The sequence below is a fragment of the Phyllostomus hastatus genome, unplaced genomic scaffold (genome assembly GCF_019186645.2).
Source record: "Phyllostomus hastatus isolate PE091 unplaced genomic scaffold, TTU_PhHast_1.1 phas_scaffold_317, whole genome shotgun sequence".
Classification (NCBI taxonomy): Eukaryota; Metazoa; Chordata; class Mammalia; order Chiroptera; family Phyllostomidae; genus Phyllostomus; species Phyllostomus hastatus.
This window is the reverse complement of record NW_025334023.1, coordinates 21160246-21187216: the sequence shown is the minus strand read 5'-3', so window position 1 is coordinate 21187216 and position 26971 is coordinate 21160246. Positions and strand designations below refer to the sequence as shown.

The following is a 26971-nucleotide window of genomic DNA, read 5'->3' as shown; positions in this document are numbered from 1 at the left end:
TAAACCATGTGAAGTTTATATACTAGTCAGCACAGAGTTATTCTTTATAATTATCTTCAATCAAAATTATCTAAAGATTATATAGGTACCATTTAGAATAAGTATACAAATAAGTATAATGTTCTCTTCAGTTTTCATAACAATGTACAATGATTTAATGCTTTAAAAAGGGAAAAACTTCTTTAAAAAATTTACTCCAGAAGACAAATCATAATTCACTTAAAACAAATTTTAGCACATATTATTAATATAATTAGTAATAAAAGCATACATTGAGCCATTTTTTTATTAAAACTCTACCAAAATTGAAGGTTTCTAATTATACTCTTAATATCTAGTTGATCTCTATAGCTAAATTTTGGCTAAAATGTTTGAAACACTCAGTAAAAACAGAACTATGTAAAATCATTTATATATTGTTAAAAATAACTGGAATATGCATTATAATTTAAAATGAAATTACTTAATATATGGATTGTAAGTTCTTCTAATTTTCATTGAAACAGATTTAAACTTGACAGGTAAACTGTTTTTGGTCCATGTGCCCCACTGAATTCCATTTGCAAGCAATTTTCCAGGGAAGTGATGGATGCCATTCAGATTTGCTAAACCACATTGGCTGAACCACCAGCCAGTGTTGTTACTGAGTTGACTGCAGCTCTTCACAGCCTGACCATTATCCACACATGAGGGACGACATCCGTCATTATCAACATCTGCTGTGCTGAAAGGCATTGAATTTTGATTATCTTCTTTTCTGTAACCCCGGAATGCATCACCTGGGTAAATTAGATTTTGTTAATGACTAAATTTAAAGGAACTTTTTGTAATTTTACCAGCCTATTATACAAAAGCATTGCATCTAGAAATAAGATTTAAATTATTTTCTACAAGTGGTCATATCATGAATCTCCACGTTGTAATATACCAAAATCTGATGCCCAATTTCTCGACATATTAGGGATCTTTAAGTGGACATTTGATATAAAATCACAGTCCAGAATGGAAGTTTGGCTATGGAGATATAATCAGATAATGTAGGCCAAAGATGATCATGTATAGACCTGCCATTCTTCACTGAAGAGTAATGTGATGATTGTTAATTTAGGAAAAGAAAAATAATTTACACATATTAGGTTTTCATATCACTATCATTTACAGCCTTTTAGATAGAGAGGTGTGAATGAATGTGAAATGTCTGCATTTTAAAATCTTACATTTGTAACTGTAAAAATTGTTTGGTTTGATTTACTGGCTAGCAAGTTTACATGAAATGCTCCACACCCTCAAGAAAAAATTAGGTACACTACTGAAATGTGCCTTTTCTTCATGGCTCTCCACATAATATTTGAACTAAGTGGATAACAATTAAAAGAATGCATTTTTAAAAATTTAATCTTCATTAAATTTTTCCCCATTACTATATAGTCCCCTTATACTCCCCTCTTTCCAGCAATCACCACACTGTTGTCCATGTCCATGAGTCCTTTTCCTTTTTTTGCTCAATTCCTCCACCCCCTAACCCCTGCCCCACTAGCTGTCATCTGCTCTCCATCTATGAGTCTCTCTGTTTTGCTTGTTAGTTCAGGTTGTTCATTAGATTCCACATATGAATGAAATCTTATGATATTTGTCTTGCTCTGACTGGCCTATTTCACTTAGCATAATGTTCTCCAGGTCCATCCATATTGTCATAAAATTTTCTTCTTTTTTATGGCTGAGTAGAATTCCATTGTGTAAATATCCTGTAGTTGTTTTATCCATTCATCTATTGATGGACATTTGGGCTGCTTCCATATCTTGCCAATTGTAAATAAGGCTGCAATGAACATACAGATGCTTATATTCTTTCAAATTAGTGTTTTGGATACTTTCCAATATATTTCCAGAAGTGCGATCACTGGATCAAAAGGCAGATCCATTTTTAATTTTTTGAGGTAGCTCCACACTGCTTTCCACAGTGGGTGCACTAGTCGCATTTCCACCAACAGTGTAAAAGGGTTTCCCTCTCCACATCCTTATCATTTATTGATTTATTGATGATAGCATTCTGACAGGTATGAGATGGTATCTCATCATGGTTTTAATTTGCATTTCTCTGATGATTAGTAACATTTAGCATCTTTTCACATGTCTATTGGCCATCTTTGTGTCCTCTTTGAAGAAATGTTTATTCAGGTCCTTTGCCCATTTTTTAATTGGGTTGTTTTTTTTGTGTGTGTGTGTTGAGTTTTGTAAGTACTTTTATAAATTTTGGATATTAATCCCTTATCACATGGATCAGTGAATATTTTCTACCATTCTGTGGATCATATATTTATGTTGTTGATCATTTCCTTTGCTGTGCAAAACCTTTTGTTTTCTCATCCATTCCACTACCCTATGTCTTTTGTTCAGAATATTTAAGCCATTTACATTTAGTGATTATCAATAGATACATATGTAGTGCCATTTTATTGTTAAACTGTTTTCCTCTATATTTTTTCCTTTATCTTTTTCTTTTCTTCCTCTTCTTCTTCACCTCATCCCCCTCTCCTCTTTCTTCTTCTTAAAGCAAGCCCCTTAACATTTGTTGTAGCACCAGTTTGGTGTTAACAAATTCCTTTAGCTTTTTTTTTTATCTGTGAAGCTCCTTATTTCACTTTTGATTTTAAATGACAGCCTTGCAGCAGACTCATCAAGAAAAAAAGAGAAAGAACCCATATAAACACAATAAAAAATGAAAGAGAGATTACAACTGATACTACAGAAATAAAAAGGACTGTAAGAAATTACTACAAAGAACTACATACCAAGAAATTTGAAAACCTAGATGAAATGGACAAATTTCTAGAAAAATATAACCTTCCAAAATTCAATGAAGAAGAAGCAGAAAGCCTGACCAGACCAATAACAGCAGATGAAATTGAAGCAGTAATTAACAAACTCCCAACACAAAAGCCCTGGACCTCACAGTTTCATAGAAGAATTCTACAAAGCATTTAGGGAAAAGCTAACCCCTATCCTTCACAGACTATTCCAAAAAAATCCAAGAACATGGAAGACTCCCAAATTCTTTTTATGAAGCCAGCATCATCCTAACCCCAAAACCAGATAAAGACACAGCAAAGAAAGAAAACTTCAGGCCAATATCACTGATGAACATAGACACCAAAATCCTCATCAAAATATTGGCAAACCCCATCCAGCAATATATTAAAAAGATCATACACCATGACCAAGTGGGATTCATTCCAGGGAGGCAAGGATGGTACCATATTTGCAGATCACTAAACATAATACATCACATAAACAAAACGAAAGACAAAATCACATGATCATATCAATAGATGCAGAAAAAGCATTTGATAAGTCACAGCACCCATTTATGATAAAAACACTCAGAAAAGTGAGAATAGAAGGAGCATTCCTCAACATAATAAAGGCCATATATGAGAGACCTACAGCCAACATCATACTCAATGGGCAAAAAATAAAATATTTTCTACTAAGATCAGGAACAAGACAAGGATGCCTGCTCTCACCACCCCTATTCAACATAGTATTGGAAGTCCTAGCCACAGCAATCAGACAAGAAAAGGAAATAAAAGGCATCCAAATTGGAAAAGAGTAAACAAAACTGTCACTGTTTGCAGATGACATTATAGTGTACATAGAAAATCCTATAGACTCCACCAAAAAACTGCTCCACCTAATAGATGAATTTGGCAAACCAGTGGAATACAAAATCAATATTTAGAAATCAAAGGCATGTTTGTATACCAACAATGAAACATCAGAAGCAGAAATTAGGGGGAAAATCCCATTTGGTATAGCAACCAGAAAAATAAAATACCTAGGAATAAACCTAACCAAGGAAGTAAAAAATCTGTAAAAACTACACAACACTGAAGAAAGAAATCAAGGAAGACACAAACAAATGGAAACATATATCGTGTTCATGGATCAGAAGAATTAACATCATCAAAATGTCCATACTACGCAAAGCAATTTACAGATTCAACACAATACCTATTAAAGTACTAATGGCATATTTTACAAATATGGAACAAACACTTCAAGCATTTATACAGAACCATAAATTACCCTGAATAGCTGCTGCAATTTGGAGAAAGAAGAGCAAACTAGGAGGGATCACAATACCTGACATCAAACTGTATTACAAGGCCACTGTAATCAAAACAGCCTGGTACTGGCATAAGAACAGACACATGGACCAATGGAACAGAATAGAGAGCCCAGAAATAAACCCAAGTCTCTATGATCAATTAATATTTGACAAAGAGGGAAGCAGCATAAAATGGAGCAAAATAGCCTCTTCAACAAATGGTATTGGGAGAGCTGGACAGCTACATGCAAAACAATGAAACTCGAGCACCAACTTACATCATACACAAAAGTAAATTCAAGGTGGATAAAAGATTTAAATGTAAGTTGTGACACCATTAAAGTCCTAGAGGAGAACATGGACAGGAAAATCGAAAATCTCAGATATTTCACACAGCAACATTTTCATTGATATGTCCCCTAGAGCAAGGGACATAAAGGAAAGAATAAACAATGGGAACTCATCAAAATAAAAACCTTCTGCACAGCTAAAGAAAATAGTGTTAAAATTAAAAGGGAATCAACTATATGGGAAAACATATTTGCCGATGATTCCTTGGACAAGGGTTTGATCTCCAAAATATATAAAGAACACATACGACTCTACTCTAAGAAGACAAGCAACCCAATTAAAAAATGGGCAAAAGACTTAAACAGACACTTCTCTATGGAGGACATACAGAGGGTTCAGAGGCATAGGAAAAGATGCTCAGTATCACAAGCTATCAAAGAGATGCACATTAAAACCACAATGAGATACCACCTCACACCACTGAGAATGGCCATCATAAACAAAGCAAAAAAAAAAAAAAGTGTTGGCAAGGTTGTGGAGAAAAGGGTAGCCTAATGCACTGTTTGTGGGATTGCAGACTGGTGCAACTGCTATGAAAAACAGTATGGAATTTTCTCAGAAAACTAAAAATGGAACTGTCTTTTGACCCAACAATTCCACTACAGGGATTATATCCCAAGAACCCTGAAACACCAATCCAAAAGAGCCTATGCACCCCAATGTTCGTAGCAGCACAATTTACAATAGCCAAGTGCTGGAAGCAACCTAGGTACCCACCAGTAAATGAATGGATCAAAAAACTATGGTACATTTACACAATGGAATTCTATGCAGCAGAAAGAAAGAAGGAGCTCCTACCCTTTACAACAGCTTGGATGGAACTGGAGAACATTATGCTAAGTGAAATAAGCCAGGCAGTGAAACACAAATACCATATGATCTCACCTTTAACAGACACCTAATCAACAAAACAAACAAGCAAGCAAAGTATAACCAAAGACACTGAAATTGAACACAGGCTGACAGTGACCAGAGAGGATAGGGGAGGAGATTATATGGGGAAAAGGTGAAGAGTTTGCAGGAACAATTACCAAGGACACATGGATAATAACATGGGGGTGGAAACAGGGGGTGAAGAGGGATGGGATGGTGGGGAGGGGTGTGGGGAAAAGGCAGAAAACTGTACTTGAACAATAATTTTTAAAATGTAAATAAATAAATAAATAAATAAATAAATAAAATTATAGCCTTGCTGGATGAAGTAGCCTTGGTTGTAGGTCCTCATTATTTATCACCTTGAATATTTCTTGCCATTCCCTTCTGGCCTGGAATGTTCCTGTTGAATAATCAGATGTCAGTCTAACTGTTGCTCCCTTGTAGGTAACTACCTGCATTTCTCTTGCTGCTTTAGGATTCCCTCCTTCTATTTAAGGCTTGTCATTTTAATTATGATGTGTCTGGTGTAGGCCTCTTTGGGTCCAGCATGTTTGGGGCTCTCTGAGCTTCCTGGACTCGTGTGACTTTTTTCTTCACCAAATTACGAAAGTTTCCAGTCATTTTTTCAAATAGGTTCTCAATCCCTTACTCACTCTCTTCTCCTTCTGGTATTCCCAGGATGCAGATGTAATGCTTCATGTTGTCCAAAATGCTTCTTAAGGTCTCCTCATTTTTTAAAATTCTGTTTTCTTTTTGCTGCTCTGTCTTGGTGTTTTTTTCTACCTTGTCTTCCAAAACACTGATTTGATCCTCTGCTTTATCTAACCTACTCTTTATTCCTTCCAGTGTATTATTTATCTCAGATACAGCATTCTTTATTTCTGACTGGTCCTTTTTTATGGTTTTTACGTCTTTTTCATGCAGCTGAGTATCCTTATAATCGTTACCCCAAACTGTCTCTCTGACAAATTGCTTGCCTCCATTTCATCTAGTTCTGCCGGAGAACTCTCTTGTTCTCATTTGGGGTCTATTTCTTTGTCTTCCTATTTTGGCTCCTTTGTATTTTCTGCCACAATTTTTAAACTATATGTGATATAGCCTGAAGCTATAATCAGCAGCCAAGCTTATGCTCCACAGTGTAGGGCTGAGTAATTCCTGTGGTTGGGTCTATTGCTTCCCTGCAGGCTGCTGCCACTTGGAGAGGAGTGCTGTGCCTGAGAAAGATGGTGTCTGCAGTATGGGGAATGACTCAGCCCAGGGATGCTGGTAGCTGTTTCTTCAGTTCTCCCCTAGAGCCAGCAACCCCAGATTCGCCTCATGCATCTCTAGTCCACTCTGCCCTCCTCCTGCCAGAGCCCAGGGTAAGTAGATGCAAATGAAATTTTGTGTGTTAGTCCTTTAAGAGGCTCTCTGAGTCTCCAGCTGTTTCTCCCTAGCAGAAAGAAACCCTGCTGGTTTTCACAGCTGAATGTTATCTGGGTTCCTTTCTGGCTCTGGTGCTGTAGGCTGGGTTACTCAGCTTGGGGTTTAGAACCCACGCTTCTCAGGGGAAACCCCCCAGCCCCTGAAATATCCCTCTGGAACTTTAGCTGTTGCCCATGGGAGACCAGCCAGCCCTCTCACATCCCTACACTCCCTACTAGTCATGCTGTGGTGATGTGGCTTCACCATCCACCCATGGTTATAGGGCTTCTCTCCAGCTAGTGTTCAGTTGGTTATTAAGGATAATTTCTCTGCAGTTTAGTTGTAATTCCACATTGATCCTGGGAGGAGGTTAGTGTAGCTTCTACAAACTCCTCCACAATCTTGGATCCTCAAGAATATAATTTTTAAAGGGCTTCCATTGGACATTATATATACAATATCCCTGATATTCCCAATGATCTCAAAAACTAAGTATTTTGACCAAGACAAACCAGTTAACTAAGTAGTTAGGGTAGGAGTCATGTTTTGTTTTATAAAATTTATATAAATAAAAGATTCTCATTAATCCCATTGTACCTAGATTTCAACTGTAGGTAAACTTAGCTAATAAGTTTGAACTAAAAGTGAAGTTATGTAAAATCTTTGAAGAATTTAAAGCCCACATTTGTTTCATTATGCTTTGTTTGGCATCTCTTAAGATATGTCTTTGAAGAGTTGGAGAACTTTATTAGCACTGGTAGCCTATCCTATACCTATACCCAGAGTCTCTGTCTCTGTTCTTCATGGGAAAAAAAGTGCCCACACCACAAGTATTTACAGAAAGACTATATTTTCACCACCTGCATAGCACAATGCCTTTCAGAAGTTCAGATGAGAGAGACAGCACTTATGGAGCATTGCCTAAATTAAATGATCCCTCCACAGATACTTTCCCTAGACTAAGTATAATACCCAACAGAAGGATCATGCGAGGTCTGTCCAGAGGGTATCCAGTCATGTAATATGAAAAGAGACATTTATCAAAAAAGATACAAGATACAAGAAACATTGTACATAGGACAATGATGACTCAGTCACCTTCAAAGTAGGCACCTTGGGATCTCACACAGTTCTCCCAATCACCAACAGCTACCTCATCATGTTTTCCTGAATCTCATCAATGACCTGAAATCTCTTCCCTTTCAAAGGTGATTTTACTTTTAGAAAAAAACAAAAAACAGAAGTTGCAGGGTGCCAAATGTGGGCTTTAAGGAGGGCTGAGTCACATGCATGATTTGATATTTTGCTAAAACACTGCATAAGATGTGATGCATGAGCAGGCTCACTATCATGATGAGGCTGCCAATCATCAGTTACCCATAACTGCAGCCTTCTGAGTTATCTGAATAGTTTACATGGAGGAATGTTCAAGCTTAATGCAAAATTTGATGCAATTCATTGATCTAATTGCTCAGTCATTTTGAATGCCATGGCCATACAGTACACATGCTCACTCATTGGCATCTACCACCCCCACTACTAGTACAGTCAAGTTGTCATTGTTTACACATGAGCATTCCAGTCTACTCTCCTTGACTGCCAGCTAACATCAATGTGATGCAAAACGTTTTTGTTATATTAACGATGGCTGGAGTTTTTCCACACAGACTTCATACATCAAATCAGCCCCTTTCTGGGTTATATAATAAATTATTTCAAAAATATAATGCACTTGTCTATTTATAAGAAAGAACCCATTAAAACTCACTGTCATATTTTCTGTCAGGGTGTAGTTAAAGAAAGTGGCACAACATGGCCCTTTGTCTTTTCTGAGAACCCAGAGAAATTTCTCATGAGTTTTAGAATCAGGGATGTATGTACTTTTTGTGAGAAATTTGTTCAAATTTTCAATTTCCATATTTGAATTTTTCCTCTGAACTCAAAGTCAGGTTTGTAGCCCATCTGCCAAATTCATGATCACATTTCAGCACCTTGTTTTATCTATGTTCCTATCTTTACAGTCTATTGACAAATTTTTCTTTATGTTGATTATATTTTGTAATCAACAATTTAAAGTTACTTAACAACCTTATTGAAAAAAATAGAGAGTATGCCAAAATTTGAGATTTATGTAATGAAAAAACTTTTTTGCCATTATAAATTTTATTCTCTGCTTAAATCCTAATCATCCTTTAGAGACACCCCACATAAACTTTTCCTAATATAGTATGTTCCATATTCAGATAGTTTGTTACACCATTAGAGATGAAGGGTTAAAAATTATATATTGTAACTCTTTAAAATTTTTCCTCTGTATCAAAATTTGTAAGATTTCAGTTTCACCTAATATTCCAAGGTCAAGCAGTTTTTTGGCCGAGTCTATAGGATTTTCTGTGTACACTATCATGTCATCTGCAAAAGTGACAGTTTTGTTTCCTCCTTTTCGATTTGGATACCTTTTATTTCTTTTTCTTGTCTGATCACTGTGGCTAAGACTTCCAGTACTATATTGAATAGAAGTGGTGAAAGTGGACAGCCTTGTCTTGTTCCTGATCTTAGTGGAAAAGATTTTAATTTTTGCCCATTGAGTATGATGTTGGCTGTAGGTCTCTCATATATGGCCTTTATTTTGTTGAGGAATGCTCCCTCTATTCCCACTTTTCTGAGTGTTTTTATCATAAATGGGTGCTGTGACTTATCAAATGCTTTTTCTGCATCTATTGATATGATCATGTGGTTTTTGTCTTTGCTTTTGTTTATGTGATGTATTACATTTACTGATTTGCAAATATTGAACCATCCTTGCCTCCCTGGAATGAATCCCACTGGTCATGATGTATGATCTTTTTAATGTATTGTTGGATGCGGTTTGCCAGTATTTTCTTGAGGATTTTAGCGTCAATGTTCATCAGTGATATTGGCCTGAAGTTTTCTTTCTTTGTTGTGTCTTTATCTGGTTTTGGAATTAGGATGATGTTGGCCTCATAAAAAGAGTTTGGGAGACTCCCATCTTTTTGGATTTTTTGGAATAGTCTGTGAAGGATAGGGGTTAGCTCTTCCTTAAATGCTGTGTAGAATTCTCCTGTGAAACCATCTGGTCCAGGGCTTTTGTATGTTGGGAGTTTTTTGATTACTGCTTCAATTTATTTTGCTGTTATTGGTTTGTTCAGGCTTTCTGCTTCTTTTTCATTGAGTTTTGGGAGATTATATTTTTCTAGAAATTTGTCCATTTCACCTACGTTTTCAAATTTCTTGGCATACAGTTCTTTGTAGTAATTTCTTACAATCCTTTGTATTTCTATGGTATCCATTGTAATCTCTCCTCTTTCATTTCTGATTGTGTTTATTTGGCTCTTCTCTCTTTTTTTCTTGATGAATCTGCTTAAAGGCTTCTCGATTTTGTTTCTCTTTTCAAAGAATCAGCTCTTGGATTCATTGATCCTTAGAATTGTGCTTTTAGTCTCTATGTCATTTAATTCTGCTCTGATCTTGGTTATTTCCTTCCTTCTGCTTGCTCTGGGCTGTCTTTGTTGTTGTTCCTTGAGTTCTTGTAGATGTAGGGTTAGGTTGTTTGTTTGAAATGTTTCTAACTTTTTTAGGTGGGCCTGTATTACTATGAACTTCCCTCTCAGGACTGCCTTGGCTGTGTCCCATAAATTTGGGGTTGTTGTGAGTTCGTTTTCATTTGTTTCCAGACACCTTTTGATTTCTTCCCTAATATCATTCTTGACCCATTCATTGTTTAATAGCATGCTATTTAATCTCCATGATTTTGAGTGTTTTGGGGTTTTTTTCCTTGGAGTTAGTTACTAGCTTCAGTCCCTTGTGATCCGAGAAAATGCTTGGTATGATTTCAATTTTCTTGAAATTCTTGAGGTTTATTTTGTGTCCTATCATGTGGTCTAGCTTTGAAAATGTTCCGTGTACATTTGAAAAGAATGTGTATTTAGCTTCTTTGGGATGGAGGGCTCGTATATATCAGTAAAGTCCATTTCATCTAGGGTATTGTTCAATGCCACAATATCTTTGTTGATATTTTGTTTGGAAAATCTGTCCATTTGTGATAGTGGGGTGTTAAAATCCCCCAGTATAATTGTGTTGCTGTCAATATCTTTCTTGAAGTCCTCTAAGATTTTCTTTATGTATTTGGGTGCTCCTATGTTGGGTGCATATATATTTACAATATTTATGTCTTCTTGGTGGATTCATCCCTTGAGTATTATGAAGTGACTTTCTGGGTCTCTCTTTATGGACCTTTTTTGGAAGTCTATATTGTCTGATATGAGTATTGCTACCGTGGCTTCTTTTTTTCCTGTCCATTTGCATGGAAGATTTGTTTCCAGCCCTTCACTTTCAGCCTGTGCAGGACTTTTATCCTGAGGTGGGTCTCTTGTAGGCAGCATATGTGTGGGTCATTTTTTCTTATCCATTCAGCTATTCTATGTCTTTTGATTGAAGCATTTAATCCATTTATGTTTAAGGTTATTATTGATAGGTACTTATTCATTGTCTTTTATGTATGTGTGTTCCTCTCTCTCTCTCTCTCTCTTTTCCTTCTCTTCCTTAAAGCAGTCCCTTTAGCATCTCTTGCAGAGCTGGTTAGGTGGAGGTGTATTCTTTTAGACTTCTTTTGTCTGGGAAGCTTCTTATTTGGCCTTCTATCTTGATTGAGAGCCTTGCTGGGTAAAGTAGCCTTGGTTGCAGACCTTTGGTTCTCATTACTTAGAATATTTCTTGCTATTCTCTTCTGGCTTGGAGTGTTTCCATTGAGAAGTCAGCTGTTAGCCTTATTTGGGCTCCCTTGTATGTTACCTCCTGTTTCTCCCTTGCTGCCTTTAAGATTCTCTCTTTGTCTTGAAATTTTGCCATTTTAATTATGATGTGTCTTGACGTGGGCCTCTTGGTGTTCCTCTTGATTGGGACTCTCTGTGTTCCCTGGATTTGTGTGACTTTTTCTCTCATCAAATTAGGGAAGTTCTCCTTCATTACTTTTTCAACTAGGTTTTTGATCCCTTGCTCTTCTTCTTCTCCTTCTGGTATCCCTATTATACAGATATTATTACGTTTCATATTGTCTTGTATTTCTCTTAATCCCTCTTCATTCTTTCTGAGCCTCTTTTCCTTTTCTAGCTCTTTCTGGGTGTTTTCTTCTACTTTGTCCTCCAGCTCGCTTATCTGATCTTCTGCTTCATCAATCCTGCTTTTCATTCCTTCTACTGTGTTCTTCAGTTCAGAAATGGCATTCTTCATTTCCTCTTGGCCCTTGTTGATAGTTTCTATTTCCTTTTTCATGTTGATATAGTTTGCAGTGAGATTGTGGTAGCTTCCCTCTAGTTTCTGGTAGCTCATTGTGAGTTCTTTGAGCTTCCTGATAATCATTGTTTTGAACTCAGTATCTGATAGTTGAGTTGCCTCTATTTCATTAGCATTTTTTCCTGGGGCTTCCTCCTTTCCCTTCATTTGGGGCTTGTTTCTTTGTTTTCTCATTGTTCATGGGATTCTTCTTGTTAGCCTCTGTTTCTTAAATTGATCTGTTCTGGTTCCCTGTGATTACGGTGTGAACTTCTGTGGCAGAATACCTCTGAGATTCAGTGGTGCAGTCTCCTTCATGTATCCTGGTGTTTACAATTTCCCCCTACTCGTCTGGTTTTTCAATGTCCACTATAATTTTTGATGTCCTGTTTTCAAAAATGTTTTGGTAACCTAGGCCACTTGCTCTGTTCCTCCACCGATCTGCAAACTTCTCTCCCCTGTGCAGGCCTTCACCAATCAGACATGGAGCATCTGCTCTTACAGGGAGCGCTACAGAAGACAGCAGCTCTTTAGCTGGCTGTAGCCGCATGCTTCTCTCTCCACTGCCACAGCCGCGTGGCTTCTCTAATTTTCAGTATTATATTTCATATAATATTTTTAGTAGAGCAGAGTGTTATTTTAGAGAGTTGCTTTAGCATGTTCTATTCAACTTGTTTTCTCTCTCAGTGGGTAGTAAAACAAAATAGTAAATTTTTCCTTCCTTTTCCCCTCATTGCTTTATCAGTATTCTATTTTCAGTTTTAGTTATCTACCCTTCTATATTGTGGTCACTTAAAACTTAGAAATATATATCATTTATTTTTGGATTTCAAACACTGAAAATACATAATAAACAAGGACCATAATGAGCAACAAGAGACTTGAATTTAGTAGTTCTTATCTCAAATTTCAAATTTTAGCATAAAAATATAAATTTAACACTTAATTTAACATTAAGTGTTTTGAAGTTCTAACAAATTAAGTTTATTTGGAAATAAGTAGGTGCACCAATGTATAGTTAAAAAATTCATAACTGCTTATTCTGTCACCCTGTGCTCTTGCCCTGCCTCAGATGTGATGAGCTGGGAATCTTAATCTTTTAGGTTTCTTCACCTGTAAAGTGAGAAGAGTGAAGATCAGCTCTAACATTTTATGACTTCTAAATGCCAATCTCTCTGAACATGAAAATGTAAATAACATCCTCCAAGCCAAAACCACAGACTCTTTATCTAGAGAATCAACTGAGATTGCACGTAGCAAATCATGATGTGCTGCAACAACCGTAATACAGTTTCAAAGCTTGAGACTGGCCAGTTTCCTCATTCCTGCTCTTCTCTGTTATCAGTTATGTGTCATGTACCAACAGAAACACATTACTTTTATCTTCACCTGGTATTGTGTCAGTTACATTTAAAACTTCTGGGTAATTTTAGGAATAAAAAAACTTACCAGCGTTTCCTGAATAGCGTCCTAAGTGAATTTTAAAAAATCTTGTTTCATCCTCTAGCCAAAAATTATCATATGATGCATAAGCCAATGTATCATCTTCAGATTCTAATGCCACATACAGCATAAAACTGGTATTTTTCTGATTTACTATATAAAAAATCTTTTTTAGTCCTAGCCAAAATTCACCTGTAAAAACAAAAACAGCTTTTTAAAATATATTTTAATACAAATCAGAATAACCCTTTATTATTGAGTTTTTGGTGTTTAATATTTCTATAACTCTGAAATGGCTCACATAAATCAGTGAAAGGACTGATGGTCCTCACTCAAATTATCAGTGTTTGCTTAATTTGCAAAAAAAAAAAAAAAAGAATCTTCCCACTTCTGTTTCTTTATACTGGGGATAACTAGACTCTGTTTCATTTTTATTTCCCCAAATTAAATTCAAAAATTTATTTAAAGATCAATTAAGTAAAAAGTCAAGTTTTGCCTTAAAACATGTCAATGAAAAGCCAGTTGAAATATTATGGCAGGTAATAAATTGATGACTACTAGTAAATATAACAGGTTTAACCTACAAATCAACACATCATTATAATACATTTCCTGATAATGCTCAGTTGAAATTATTTTTTTCTGTCTTTGAGGATAATGCTTTGTGAACAAATACTTCAAACTATAGCTAAGATACTAACTCCCTCTCCAGGGTTTACAGGGGTGTTTTAGCTACATACCCACTTAGAACTAAAAATTATCCTGAAGAAGTATAGGAAGAAAGGGGGTACATGAAGAAATACAGAAGTACAGGAAGTAACATGGGTCCCTAAGGGTCTGTGTAGTGTCTCAAAGTCGATGACTGTCCATTTTCAATGTCCCTGACATATTTCTCTTTTCCCACAACCCCAAATTTAAGACTTAATGATATATTTAATTTAATTGCAAGTTTTTAAAAACCTATATAGAAGGTACAAAGCAGTCTGTTCACATTTGGGATACTTGCTTCATGACCTTTTTGTCTAAACTCATATAATTTCTCCATAGAAATAAGCATAATGTAAGGAAAATGACAATTCAGATCCTGAATTCAGGAAGAAGCATTCACTGGAAACTTGAAGGTTAATGCTGAGAAAACAGAGCTATTTGGCATTATGCATAACGTTTTATTACATTTTGTGTTCCTTCTGAAATCATTGGCATTCAGTGCTAAGTGCTTGAGTGACATTATTATGGGATGCTGAAGATTTAAATTATAACAATAGTAATTTAAATAGCATAAAAATTATCAAAATCACCTGCAAACATTCCCACTATTATAAAATCTACAGTGTTCATAAATATGGATATTTTTATACACCAGCAAAAGTTAACACTGTTGGGTGGCAATAATGTAAACAAATTTTACAACTGACCTGAGGTTTAGATTTTTTAAATTTTGAATATAGTTATCTTAATTGATATTTTTATAAAACACTACTCCCAGTTCGCATTATTTGAATTTGTACAGCCACATACCTAAATTCTTCATTATTTACTTGTGTAGACACAACACATATCTGAAAAATTTCAAGGTTTATGACAACCATGCCCATTCAAGTTTTCATTCTACAAATAGTTGTTGATTGCCTCAGAACTCTGCTGTGTGCATAGCAAACACTTTTAATAAACACCCAATTTAGAATTTTCACTCAAACACATTCCAACAGGTACCTAAAATTAAAGATTTCCAAAGTCCAATTGAAGATCTACTCATTTTAAATCATTTGGCATATTAAGAGAGTGATTTAGCATATATTGATATTCACAAGGATTTGCTATTTTTACTAACAATTTGACAAAAAGACAGTCTGTAAGTGTAATACCAAAAAGAAGAAAAAAAAGATAGAGTAGAAAAAAATATAATTTGACCTAAAAGGTCGCCAAATCCATCCAGATAATCACACCACAACCTTTGAAAATCAATTATCCCATCAATCCTTTTCTGTATCACTGTCCATCCACCTCCTCTGTAATCCATGTCACACATTACCTAAAATAGACGCAGAAAGACAAAAATAACATACTATGACTTTGATTCTTTGATATAAAACTCATCCTTCACCCTTAAGCCTACAGAAAAAGAAGATACTTTCATTATCAATGCAATTGTATGATGTTAATATATTCAGATTTTTTAATTTCTAGAAGTAATTTTATTTATCATAAAAAACTTGTAGTTAACTGAAACATAGTCCCTATGTCAGTTGTTTTTAAATATATAGGTATTTGTAGCATTTTAAGGTTATTCTCTCATTCCTTAACACTATACAGTTTTCAATTGAGTAATAACAGTACTGATGAGATGTGGCAGAGTGATGTATTTCTTTCCAAGCTGAAAATGCTGATTCATTTTTTTAAGTGTTAAATATTTCCACATGCTTGTCTGTGATTGTTCTTTTCTCAAAAGGCCTGGATGGACTATGTTTAGACTGGAATTTTCAGACAGGAAGGCATGATCTGTGACCCATCTCAGCAGGCACCCCAGTCCTGGGGTACTGTGTAAAATGCCCCTAAGAGGACCACTGTAGGGAACCCATAGAAGTGACGGAGGAAATCAGAGTAATCCTCTCCATTAGAAATACCCCACTGCACAGAGAAAGACAGGGTGGAGGGAGTTAGGGAACAATGCTTTCCCACATGAGGTAATTATGCATCCCACTCTTCAAAACTTAGAAGACTTCCCTTTTCACATCTGTTTAGGCCCATATTTAAATCTGCAGGTAAAGTAATTTAAGTGATTTAAAAACTATTTCCAACCTAATTGCTAATTTTGTGACATCTTGTCAATAGATATCAAAAAATAATGTTAGTAACTGTAAGAAACTGGTAGTTAGAAAAAAAATTACTTTATTGTGTAACAAAGACTATCAATAAGGTGTGATATTAGTGTCATTAAACTTAAAAAATGGACCCAAAAAAAGTATTTATGATATACATAACACATAATTTCTAGTAGAAATTTCTTCTAGAAATCCTAGCACAGAAGTACTAAGAATAGACATTAGTCATTTATTTTATTCAACTTAAGAATGGCACAGCTTCTCAATCTGTCTCACTTCAATGGGTATTTTAATTATTAATTTCTCCAAAAATCACAAAATCACGTGTCATATAAAAAAATATAGCCATATATAAGAAGGAAGATCAAAAGTATTTTAGTAAGCTCCAAGGCAAAACACACTATTAATTTCTAGTATCCATAAGCTAATTAAAGAAAGTATTTATATTGCACTGTTCTGCTCACTATAAAAATTATATAAAATCTTGCGCCAAAAGGATATAGTTTGAAAAGTATAAGTAAGAAAACTCAAGTAGAAAAGTGAAAGTCTCTCTAGGCCTTTTATGCATTTTGCACATAGAATTGTGGTTTGGGCAAAGAATTCCAAAATATCAAAATTTTGAAACTGGAAGTTTTACTAATTTATTTAAATTTTTTCAAGAAAAAAATAAATATTAAACAATTAAAGTTTAATATTAAATAAGTTGGTTGAATAAGTAATACAAATAGGATATGTTGCTTATCCTATTTCATATAATAAGGGAAAATTTTACCTCAAATGGATAGCTAGATCCTTCCGGATAGATTATATATAAACCACTTGGTGTTTTGGTAATAGAGCCAACAGTATCTTTGATATCAGTACAATCTAAACCTAGAAAAGTAAAATTAGTTATTTATGATATTTGCAAGTACACATTTAAGACAATCATTTTACTGTAGAGAATTAACAGTACTCTCTGAAATTATTTAATTTTCATTAATGATGCAATGATTTTAGTACTTGGAAAATTAAGGAGAAAATACATGGAAGAACTGAGATTAAAGAATGAATGCTGCAATAAACAACATCACTGTTAGTTATTATTACTCAATATTGTGTAAAACTTTCATTTAGGATTGTCACCTATTTAACATATTTTATAATTATACATTCTCTTGCCCAATAAATAATGCCCTTTCAGGAATTTAGGCTTATCTTGGGGGCATGATGTGTAAAAGTCATCTATATGTATGAGGAGGAGAAAACGCAAAGGAATGAAGTAGATTAACTACTATAGACATATCTTTGACTACTCTATTCAAAACTTCAGAAGCTCTGATGTGTTGGGGGCCACTATTATAAGCAGCAAAGGGAGGAAAGGGCAAAATCACTCTCTCCACCAAGAAGAAATTATGCTTGAAGCTAGAGCCTGCTCTGTTGACAATACAACTGCAGCACCCTATAATCACCCTCCCCAAATCATTCTACAGTTGCCAGAGAATTGTAAAGATGTTAGTGTGGATAGAGATACTATATCTTAATCTAAGATATTTTACTCTGTATTATCTTTTATAAATGTAATAAAATAATTCAACTCTTACAAGTGTCAATCACCCAGGAAAACAAATACATGAAAGCCTAGGATTCCAGAGCCAGGAGCCCAGGTTAGAGTCCTAGTTCCACTCCTTCCTAATGGAGAACATGAGCTAAATTACTTAACCTCTTTTCATGTGTAATCCCATAATAATAATAATATCTACTTTGTAGTGTTATTCTGGTGATTTACATCATAAGGCTTTATGTAAAGGACTTAGCACAGTGCCTAGCACACAGTGAATACTCAAAAGATGTCATCTACAAAAAATTAGCTATAAAGTTGTTTGCCTTTCTCTTCATTTACAGAAGACATTGATTTGTTGCCTTTGTTGTGAATTACTGCGACATTCTTATAATAAATTTATGCTCCTAGATAGGATAGAAGTTCCCAATGAAAGACTGATCTGGGTTGGAATATCTGCTTTGGCATCGCCATCCAAATAAGTGTGAACAGACTATTTAGATGTTTCTGGGCTGCATACTCCTCATCTGATAACAATCACCATCACAGCAAACCCTTATATTGCCTCCCTATGCATCAGGCAGTATTTTAGGAGTTTCTTATATACTTACCCACTTAACCCTCACAACAAACGAGGTAGTTATTGTCAGTTTACCGATGAGGAAACTGACATTAAGAAAACAATAGATGAGGGATTTAAAGAAGGCAGCCTGACATCAGACTCCATGCTCTTCACCACCTTGTAACACTTCCCACCTAGGGTGGTTATGGGGGATAAGTGATAAACAAGAAATAATTACAAAATAACATGTGAGTGCCTATATTAATACCTGACACATAGAAGATTCTCAGTAACTGTTTATTCCTTTCCCTTTGTAAGGAAAAAAGAGAGACCATATACTACTAGACCTTCAATAATACTTATCTGCTTGGAAGTTTTTGATAGTAATTCATATTTGTAAAATTTGTGGGCATTTTCCTTAGAAACCTACATCTCTAGGAATTACTATACTGTATTTTAGTACAAAAAGTGCAAAATTTCAATTGATTTCTGTCTTCTTTCTTTGTCTTTTCAAATTTTAAGTCCCAATTTGAAACACTTTAAGCATGTCAAAAAATACTTTTTATAGGTGGGAGGAACTCTGAAACTTTCTTTTCTTCTAATTGAAGATTAATTATTAATAAAATGTAGGGGGGAGCCCAGAATTCAATTACATGAAACTATGCTATTATCAACAGATTCAGAATGTCTGTATACAGCCATGGTTTTCAAACGGTGACAAACATTTCCCAATTTAGGAAAGTACACACAGTGCGGGTTGAAATTTGCTTCATGGCAGGCATTATTCCTCCAGTCTGTTACATAATAGTGAACTGTATTTTTTAAACAAAACCTCTAAATGCGCCAACCTGTCCAGGAAATTTTAAAGCAATAACAGACAAGAATAAAAGACTGAAATACTGAAGCTCTCACCATGTGACTGAACTGGTCTGTGAGGAAAAGGATCCAGCTGTTTTCGAGAAACTTCAGCAGTCAAAAGGAGGACTTGATTCATGAGCTCATTAACCTAAATATACATGCACACATTTAAGCAAATTTACATTTGAACAAACCTCCATTAGCTGAATTCTGTATAACTAATATCTCTAAGCCTCTTAGAAATGCAGCTCTGAAACATATATAATGGCCATTTTTCTACATTGAATCCTTTACTATTTTAACAAAGCAGTAAAAGGATAGCTAAATAGCAACCTTTAAGTTCAGTACTGTTTACCTCCTGCTCTTGCTTTTATCTGCCCATTTCTGCACTTGACGGCTCTTGCAAATCTATTCTTTTTATTTTAATTGTTGTTCAAGTACAGTTTTCTGCCTTTTACTCCCATCCCAGCCCTCCCCACCTCCCTCCCATTTCCACCCACCCCCTTGTTTTTGTCCATGTGTCCTTTACATTTGTTCCTGCAAACCCTTCACCTTTTCCCCTGAAGTTCCCTCCCCTCTCCCCTCTGGTCATTGTCAGCCTATTCTCTATTTCAGTGTCTTTGGTTATATTTTGCTTGTTTGTTTGTTTTGTTGATTAGGTTCCTGTTAAAGGTGAGATCATATGTTATTTGTCTTTCCCTGCCTGGCTTATTTTACTTAGCATAATGCTCTCCAGTTCCATCCATGCTGTGGCAAAGAGTAGGAGCTCCTTCTTTCTTTCTGCTGCATAGAATTCCACTGTGTAAATGTACTCTTTATATCTTGTTTGAACCATTGTTGTAGTTTCCTATCCAGAGTCCCTGTGCCCTTCCTCTGCTCTTCCTCAAGTCATCCTTCACACCAGCTGCCAATCTGATCATTTCATTTCCCTGCTCAGACATGTGGGTAACTGGTTGGTGTGGCATGATTTAATTCCTATCTCTTTTTTTTCTTTGTTTTCAGTATATTTTATTGATTATGCTAACATAGTTTTCCCAGATAAGGTAAAGTTAAAAGAGTTCACCATTACCAAGCCCTTATTATATGAAATGTTAAAGGGACTTACCTAAGAAATAGACAATTAAAAACTATGAACAGTAAAATGACAATAATTCCTATTTCTATAAGTCAGTTTTCCTTCTACATCCTTAACTGAACAGCCGTTCCATCCCTGCACCAACTCAAGTATTTCCAAAGAATGCAATGTCCTACCCTTCTTACTCAACCTTTGTGACCTTTGAAACATTTATTCACCTTTCATGACTCAGCTCAGGAGCTCTACCATCTGGGAAGTTTTCTCACATTTTGGATCTTGGATATCTCTTTTATGTCTTCTAACAGCATTTGTAACATTTTCAATATATTATTCTGCTCTTCTAGACTTTATAATCTTTAAGTAAAGATCCATTTCTTTATTAAATTCTGCTTGCTTGAGGCTTATTATGATGCCTCCAACATAACAGGACACTAAATAGATGTTTGGACACAAACGCATTAAACAATTAAATGATTATACCTCTAGCTAACTATCGTATTTTGCTGTATATAATGCACACATTTTTTGCCCCAATTTTTGAGGGAAAATAAGGATGCACATTATACATGGGTATAAAGATTACATATCATGGGTATAAAAATGGGTATGATAATCTCATGTATAATGTTCACAGAAATGTGGTGTACCATTGTGCAAATACAATAACAACACAATACCCAAAATCCATACCTGATTAGATACGTAATCCAAGGAAGCTTGCTGCTCATCCATTATATTTCTTAGTAGTTTTTTGGTACTTCGTGTATAAGAAATGATAGAATTTTGCAAATGTCCTTAAATCATAATAAAAAATGTTTGCTAAATATAAAGTTCTTATAGAAACCAATTACTGTGAAAATAATAAATTTCACACAACTTTGGATAAATATGTAAACAGTAATTTCTCTAAATACTCAAAATTGCATATTCTAGCTAGTGTATTTTTTAATAACTCAGGATTAACCAAGAACACAAGTGTTTTTATATTTCTTAATAAAACTGTACTTCCTAATAATTTACATTACCCCCAATTTAATCTGATATAATTGAAAGACAAAGTTTTGAATATTGATTATCACTTTATAAGATGAGAGGTATAGAAGCAGGAGGTCCAAGACTCATTGATTCTTATTATATAAGAAAGTAAAAGACCCTGGCTGGTGTAGCTCAGTGGATTAAGCACCAGCCTTTGAACCAAAGGGTGACAGGTTTGATGTCCAGTATAGGGCACATGCCTGGGTTGCAGGCCATGTCCCCAGTAGCAGGCAGGTGAGAGGCAACCACACACTGATGTTTCCCTCCCTCTCTTTCTCCTTCCCTTCCCCTCTCTCTAAAAATAAATAAATAAATAAATAAATAAAATCTTTTTTTTACACAGCTATCTTATTCATGAATTGTAGCATTTCCTTGGGCTGATGGTGAAAAAACATGAGTTTGTACTTATGTGGATCATTTTAAATTCACATTTTGGGAATGGGGCATAGAAATGATCTTCAAACAAAACACAAGTGCCTGGCTTCACCTGCAAGTTTTGAGCAGTGCTGGCTTATTCTCCATGTCCAGAAGGCTTCAAAAGAACAAGACACAATAATTGTTGCTTGAATGGATGAGGAATTTCAGATCTCGGCACTCTCTAACTGACACCCAGAGATTTTACTTTAGAAGTCTAATCCCCCAAAAGGGTCAGGGGGTGGATAAGTGCTAGGGCTCTAGGAAGTTCTTCTTACCTGTTTTGGGTTCCCTTATGAATCATCTGCATGACTGTAAGAATTAGGCTTAAGAACTTCCTAACCAAGAATCAGTGCCCAATGGCCTGGCAGAGATTGACAATGTTGGCATGACCGGTGTGACCGCTATACAACCGCCCTTGGAAGGCCTGCCACAGTGAAGGGTACAGGACCACCCTGGAGAAATGGAGACTATTACAACCAGGAGGAACTGTGGTGTGTTGGCCCAGCTGCCAGGAAAAGGTTCTTAGACCAGTGCAGCTACCTAATCCCTAGGCTCTGGCTGCCTGAAACTTTTGGTTGAATTTTAAAAAATGATCAAACAAGGGCACACATATACATTAACTTTTACTGAATACAGCTGTCAGAAATCATGTCAGCAGATGTAATGGACATGGGTTGGACATGGAAGAAAGGGACATAAATGAACATGTATGGGGGACACCACAGTTCCTCCTGGTTGTAATAGTCTCCATTTCTCCAGGGTGGTCCTGTACCCTTCACTGTGGCAGGCCTTCCAAGGGCGGTTGTATAGCGGTCACACCGGTCATGCCAACATTGTCAATCTCTGCCAGGCCATTGGGCACTGATTCTTGGTTAGGAAGTTCTTAAGCCTAATTCTTACAGTCATGCAGATGATTCATAAGGGAACCCAAAACAGGTAAGAAGAACTTCCTAGAGCCCAAGGACTTCCATGGATAGAGCCAAGGCAGGGTGGGATTGAGGGGGGAGGAGGACATGGGTAGGGCAGAGGAAAGTGGTGGTAGGATAATGGAGACAACTGTATTCGAACAACAATTAAAAAGTAAAAAAAAAAAATACCCAGGTATTATTCATACTCACAATCTTTTTATTCATCAGATGGGTCTGGTGCAATTTTAGCTGATTTAAAATAGTTCAGAATTATATAATTAAAAATCTTTTTTAAAAAGGAAAAGGCAATAATCCCCTGTTATGTTATTTAATTTTAAAATTAATCTTTAATTTTTGTATTATGCTCTATTTTTATATAAACAAATTTCAAACACACACATACATGTGTACACATCAGAAATAGTCAAATGTTTGGGTTGGTTTGTTTCTGATCAAGTTTTCACTATGTATTTTTCTTTTAAAAAATGTTTTTATTTTAAAATAATCTTACTGATAGAATAGTGGCAAGAAGGGCACAAAGAACTTTTTCCTAAATTATTTGAGAGCTTGCTGCCATGATGCCCTGGGTATTTCAGTGTGTATTTCTTTTATGCCAAGACATTCTCTACAATACACCCATCAAAATCAGGAAATAAACCTTGACTACCATATATTTATGAGACCTAATGATGTCCTTTATCACAAGAAGAACCACACATTATTGAATACATTATTATCTTTTTTAGAGAGGGGAAGGGAGGGAGAAAGAGAGAGAGAAACATGAGTGTGTGGTTGCCTCTCATGTGGCCCCCACTGGGGACGTGGCCCACAACCCAGGCATGTGCCCTGACTGGGAATTGAACCTGCGATGCTTTGGTTCACAGCCCGCGCTCAATCCACTGAGCTATGCCAGCCAGGGCTGAATACATTATTCTTTTAAAAATTGTCTTATTTCAATGTTGCTTTCACTCAAGCAGTAGAATCACATTAATAATTCTTGATATTTTAAACTCTACCTCACCCAGTCTTCATCTCTTTTTTACTTTGTCCCTTAGTTTCTACTAGATTCTTCATGATTTTAGACATTTTTTTTTAGAAAGAACATTTTTAGTTTTGTTGTTTTTATTGAATTTATTGTAGTGACATTGGCTAATAAAATTATATAGGTTTCAGGTGTACAATTCTACAACCTCTGGGTGTTATATTTTGTGTTCACTACCCCAAATCAAGATTCCCTCCATCACCATTATCTCCCCTTTACCCTCTTCTAGCTTCCTTCACTCGTTTCCTTCCGGTAATCACCATGCTGTTGTCTGTGAGGGTTGCTTTGTTTTGTTTTGTTTTTCCTTAATTCCTTCACCTTTTTCACCCAGCCCCACAACTCCTCTCTGACAGCAGTCAGTCCACTCCCTGAGTCTGTTACTATTTAGTTTGTTAGTTTATTCTGTTCATAACAGACTTAAAGCTCCACTCCCCGGTTTGAGAAGCCTGAGACACTTGTGTTATACATAGAGTTAAGCACATTAAAGCAAAATTTTTTATACTTTGTGACCTATAGCCCTGTAAAAACTGGGTCAGATTAGCACCTCTCTCACTTCTGATTGCCCTTTTCCATCCCACCCCTATGCACATGTAATAGACCATGAAAATTACTGAATTGTTACTAAATAGTTTTAAACAAGAATTGAGATTTTAAACTTCTCATTTTTTATGTTTTGTTACATAAATTGTTGTGAATTTGTATTATACCTTGTAGCAGTTATTCAGTATTAATGAATCCCCCCACCCCCACTCAAAACTAAGGTGGAATTTCCTATTGTCTCAAAGGGAAGAAAATAGCTCTAGGAAAATTGATATAATACTAATATCAGTGCCCTCTGGCTTGCCCTTTTTTCCTGTGGTCTCTTGATGCCACTGGGCTACATAGAAGGATTTGTTCATTTCTCAAATATTTACTCAGCCCATACTATGTGTCAAACACATAAAGCCTCTGGCCTAGCATGATCAGGATATATATAAAATGACCCAAACAAAATTTAAGGCATAGTTTTTCTATGTCAACCCTAGAAATAATAAAATCATATACCTTTATAATTGTGGTTATTTGTAATACTTACTACACATGAAATGTTTTTCTTCTCGTGTAAGTTTAGTTTTAATATCACATGATTCCTCACAATCTTCCTTATAAACAGTATCATTACTTTTACTTTCATCTTTTGCATGAGATACATCTTCTACAATATTAACTACTGTAGAATCCTTTACATTAAAAAATAGAAATAAGAAAAATATATGAAGTATGTTATATGGCCTAATACACAATGAATAAAAAGACTAAATGGAAAAGATGACATTTCATGACATAACAAGGATGATCATTCAGGAAAAAAAAAAGCAATGAACTGGTTAGTTCAAATTTCCACAAGTAAACCCTATAGGTAGATTTTGGGTATGAATAATAATTATATGTTAGTTCAATACTTTTGTTTTCCTCTTTTCTTCTTAAATTCCAAAAGGACTTATAGTCATCCCTTGATATCCACAGAGGTTGGTCACAGGACCCCTGCAGATATCCAAATCCACAGATGCTCAGTTACCTTATATAAAATGGCATAGTATTCACATATAACCTGTACATGTCTTCCTGTGTACTTTAAATCATACCCAGATTACTTGTAATACCTAACACAATGCAAATGCTGTATAAATAGTTGTTATACTATATTGTTTGGAGAACAGTGACCAAGAAAAGGTCTGTACCTGTTCAGTACAGATGCAACCATCATAGGCCTACTACCTACATGGTAGACAACAGCAACAATATAACTTTTTTCCAAATTTTTCTATCCGCAGTTAGTTGAATCTGTGGATACAGAACCCATAGATGCAGAGGGCCAACTGCATGTAGGCTCTGTTTTCCATAACTGTGGCTCTATGTAGCTTTAATTTTTGTACATTTGTGTATGTGATACAGTGCTAAGCCACCTGTCTTCCATGAATCTTGCAATTTGAAGTTCTTTGAACATGGACTAAGAAACTTCTCTGAGATACCTACAACATTGCTATGCCAAATGGACTCTCTAACATTAATTATTATGAATCATGTTCAGTGGAGGATAGAGAAATGTAGTACAATTGTCATTTTTGTATAAGCTAAAGAATTTAGAGATTTAAAAGTAAAGTACTCATAAGTTTGAAAGGTATCAGTACTAACAGAAAAGAAAGTGTGGAATTTTGCTTTGCAAAATCAACAACAGATGGCATTTTACAAAGCCAGCTACAGCTGTCATTCCAACAGTATCTATTCTTGGTACTATGATTCCGTCAATGTTAAAATATTCTTTGATAGAAATCATATTGATTTAAATAACTCATTTTTAGAAAAATAATAACCAGTTTTAACCTCCTTTGACCTGAATATTAAGAGAAAGGTAAAGAACTAATCATTTATAAAAGATATCGACCCCAAAAAGATAAACATATTTTGTTAGATCTATTTTAACTCTTTCTCTTTCTCTTCTACTCCTATAATAACTGACATACTAGATGTTTTCAAAAACCTAAGTTACAAGTATATTTTGTCAGCTTGAAATAAGACTCTTAAATATTTAGAGAGTTATTAATATTTCTTTAGCTTTCCTAGAATTTATTCTTCCTTAACTTTTGAACTTCAGAATTTGGTATCCATACAGTGGTAAATATTTAAATACATAGCATATAAGGCCCCATACACTCATAGCATTGTATATAATATATGAGCTATTACTCTGACATTGCCTTGAATAAAAGTTTCTAATATCCTAGGTAATCACTCACAAGACTATATTTGAAATATGAAAGTTTATAGAATAGTTTTTCAAGTGAAGTGAATTTTTTAATTACCTACCAGATAGTTCATCATCAAAATTAATCAGAAAGTTGCTAGCTAGTTTTTAACCTAGGCCTGCAATTTCTTTAAAATATTTTCACAAGAAATGTATCAAGTCAATCCTCAGTTGATGGGTTTTCTAAATTTTAAAACAACATCATTTAAGCAAAGTTTCAGCATTTCTAAATAAACACTAATTTTTTTCATAAATTATATTGGGTAGTATAATTAATCTTTTCAAACATCTAATATAAATCTTTAAAGCCACATAATCATGCTTTCCTAGCTAAAATAATATTGCTAAAATTCTTACCATAGATTGATGTACACAGTAAGCTTGTATAGTTTTTCCACAAATAAAAATGCATATATTTATGAACAAGAGTGAAACTTGGGAAAGATACATCAT

At 35.2% G+C, this 26971-nt stretch overlaps 1 protein-coding gene across 1 annotated transcript; it reads right to left on the bottom strand.

Moving 5' to 3' along the window:
* Positions 1–459: 459 nt before the first annotated feature.
* On the bottom strand, positions 460–26971 carry ANGPTL5 (angiopoietin like 5). Its single transcript, XM_045818293.1, has 8 exons — positions 26876–26971; positions 24809–24953; positions 21022–21125; positions 19311–19404; positions 17069–17169; positions 15386–15506; positions 13481–13666; positions 460–779 (listed from the first exon to the last, which is right to left on the bottom strand). The coding sequence occupies exons 1-8, from the start codon at positions 26969–26971 to the stop codon at positions 460–462; spliced, it is 1167 nt and encodes a 388-aa protein (XP_045674249.1).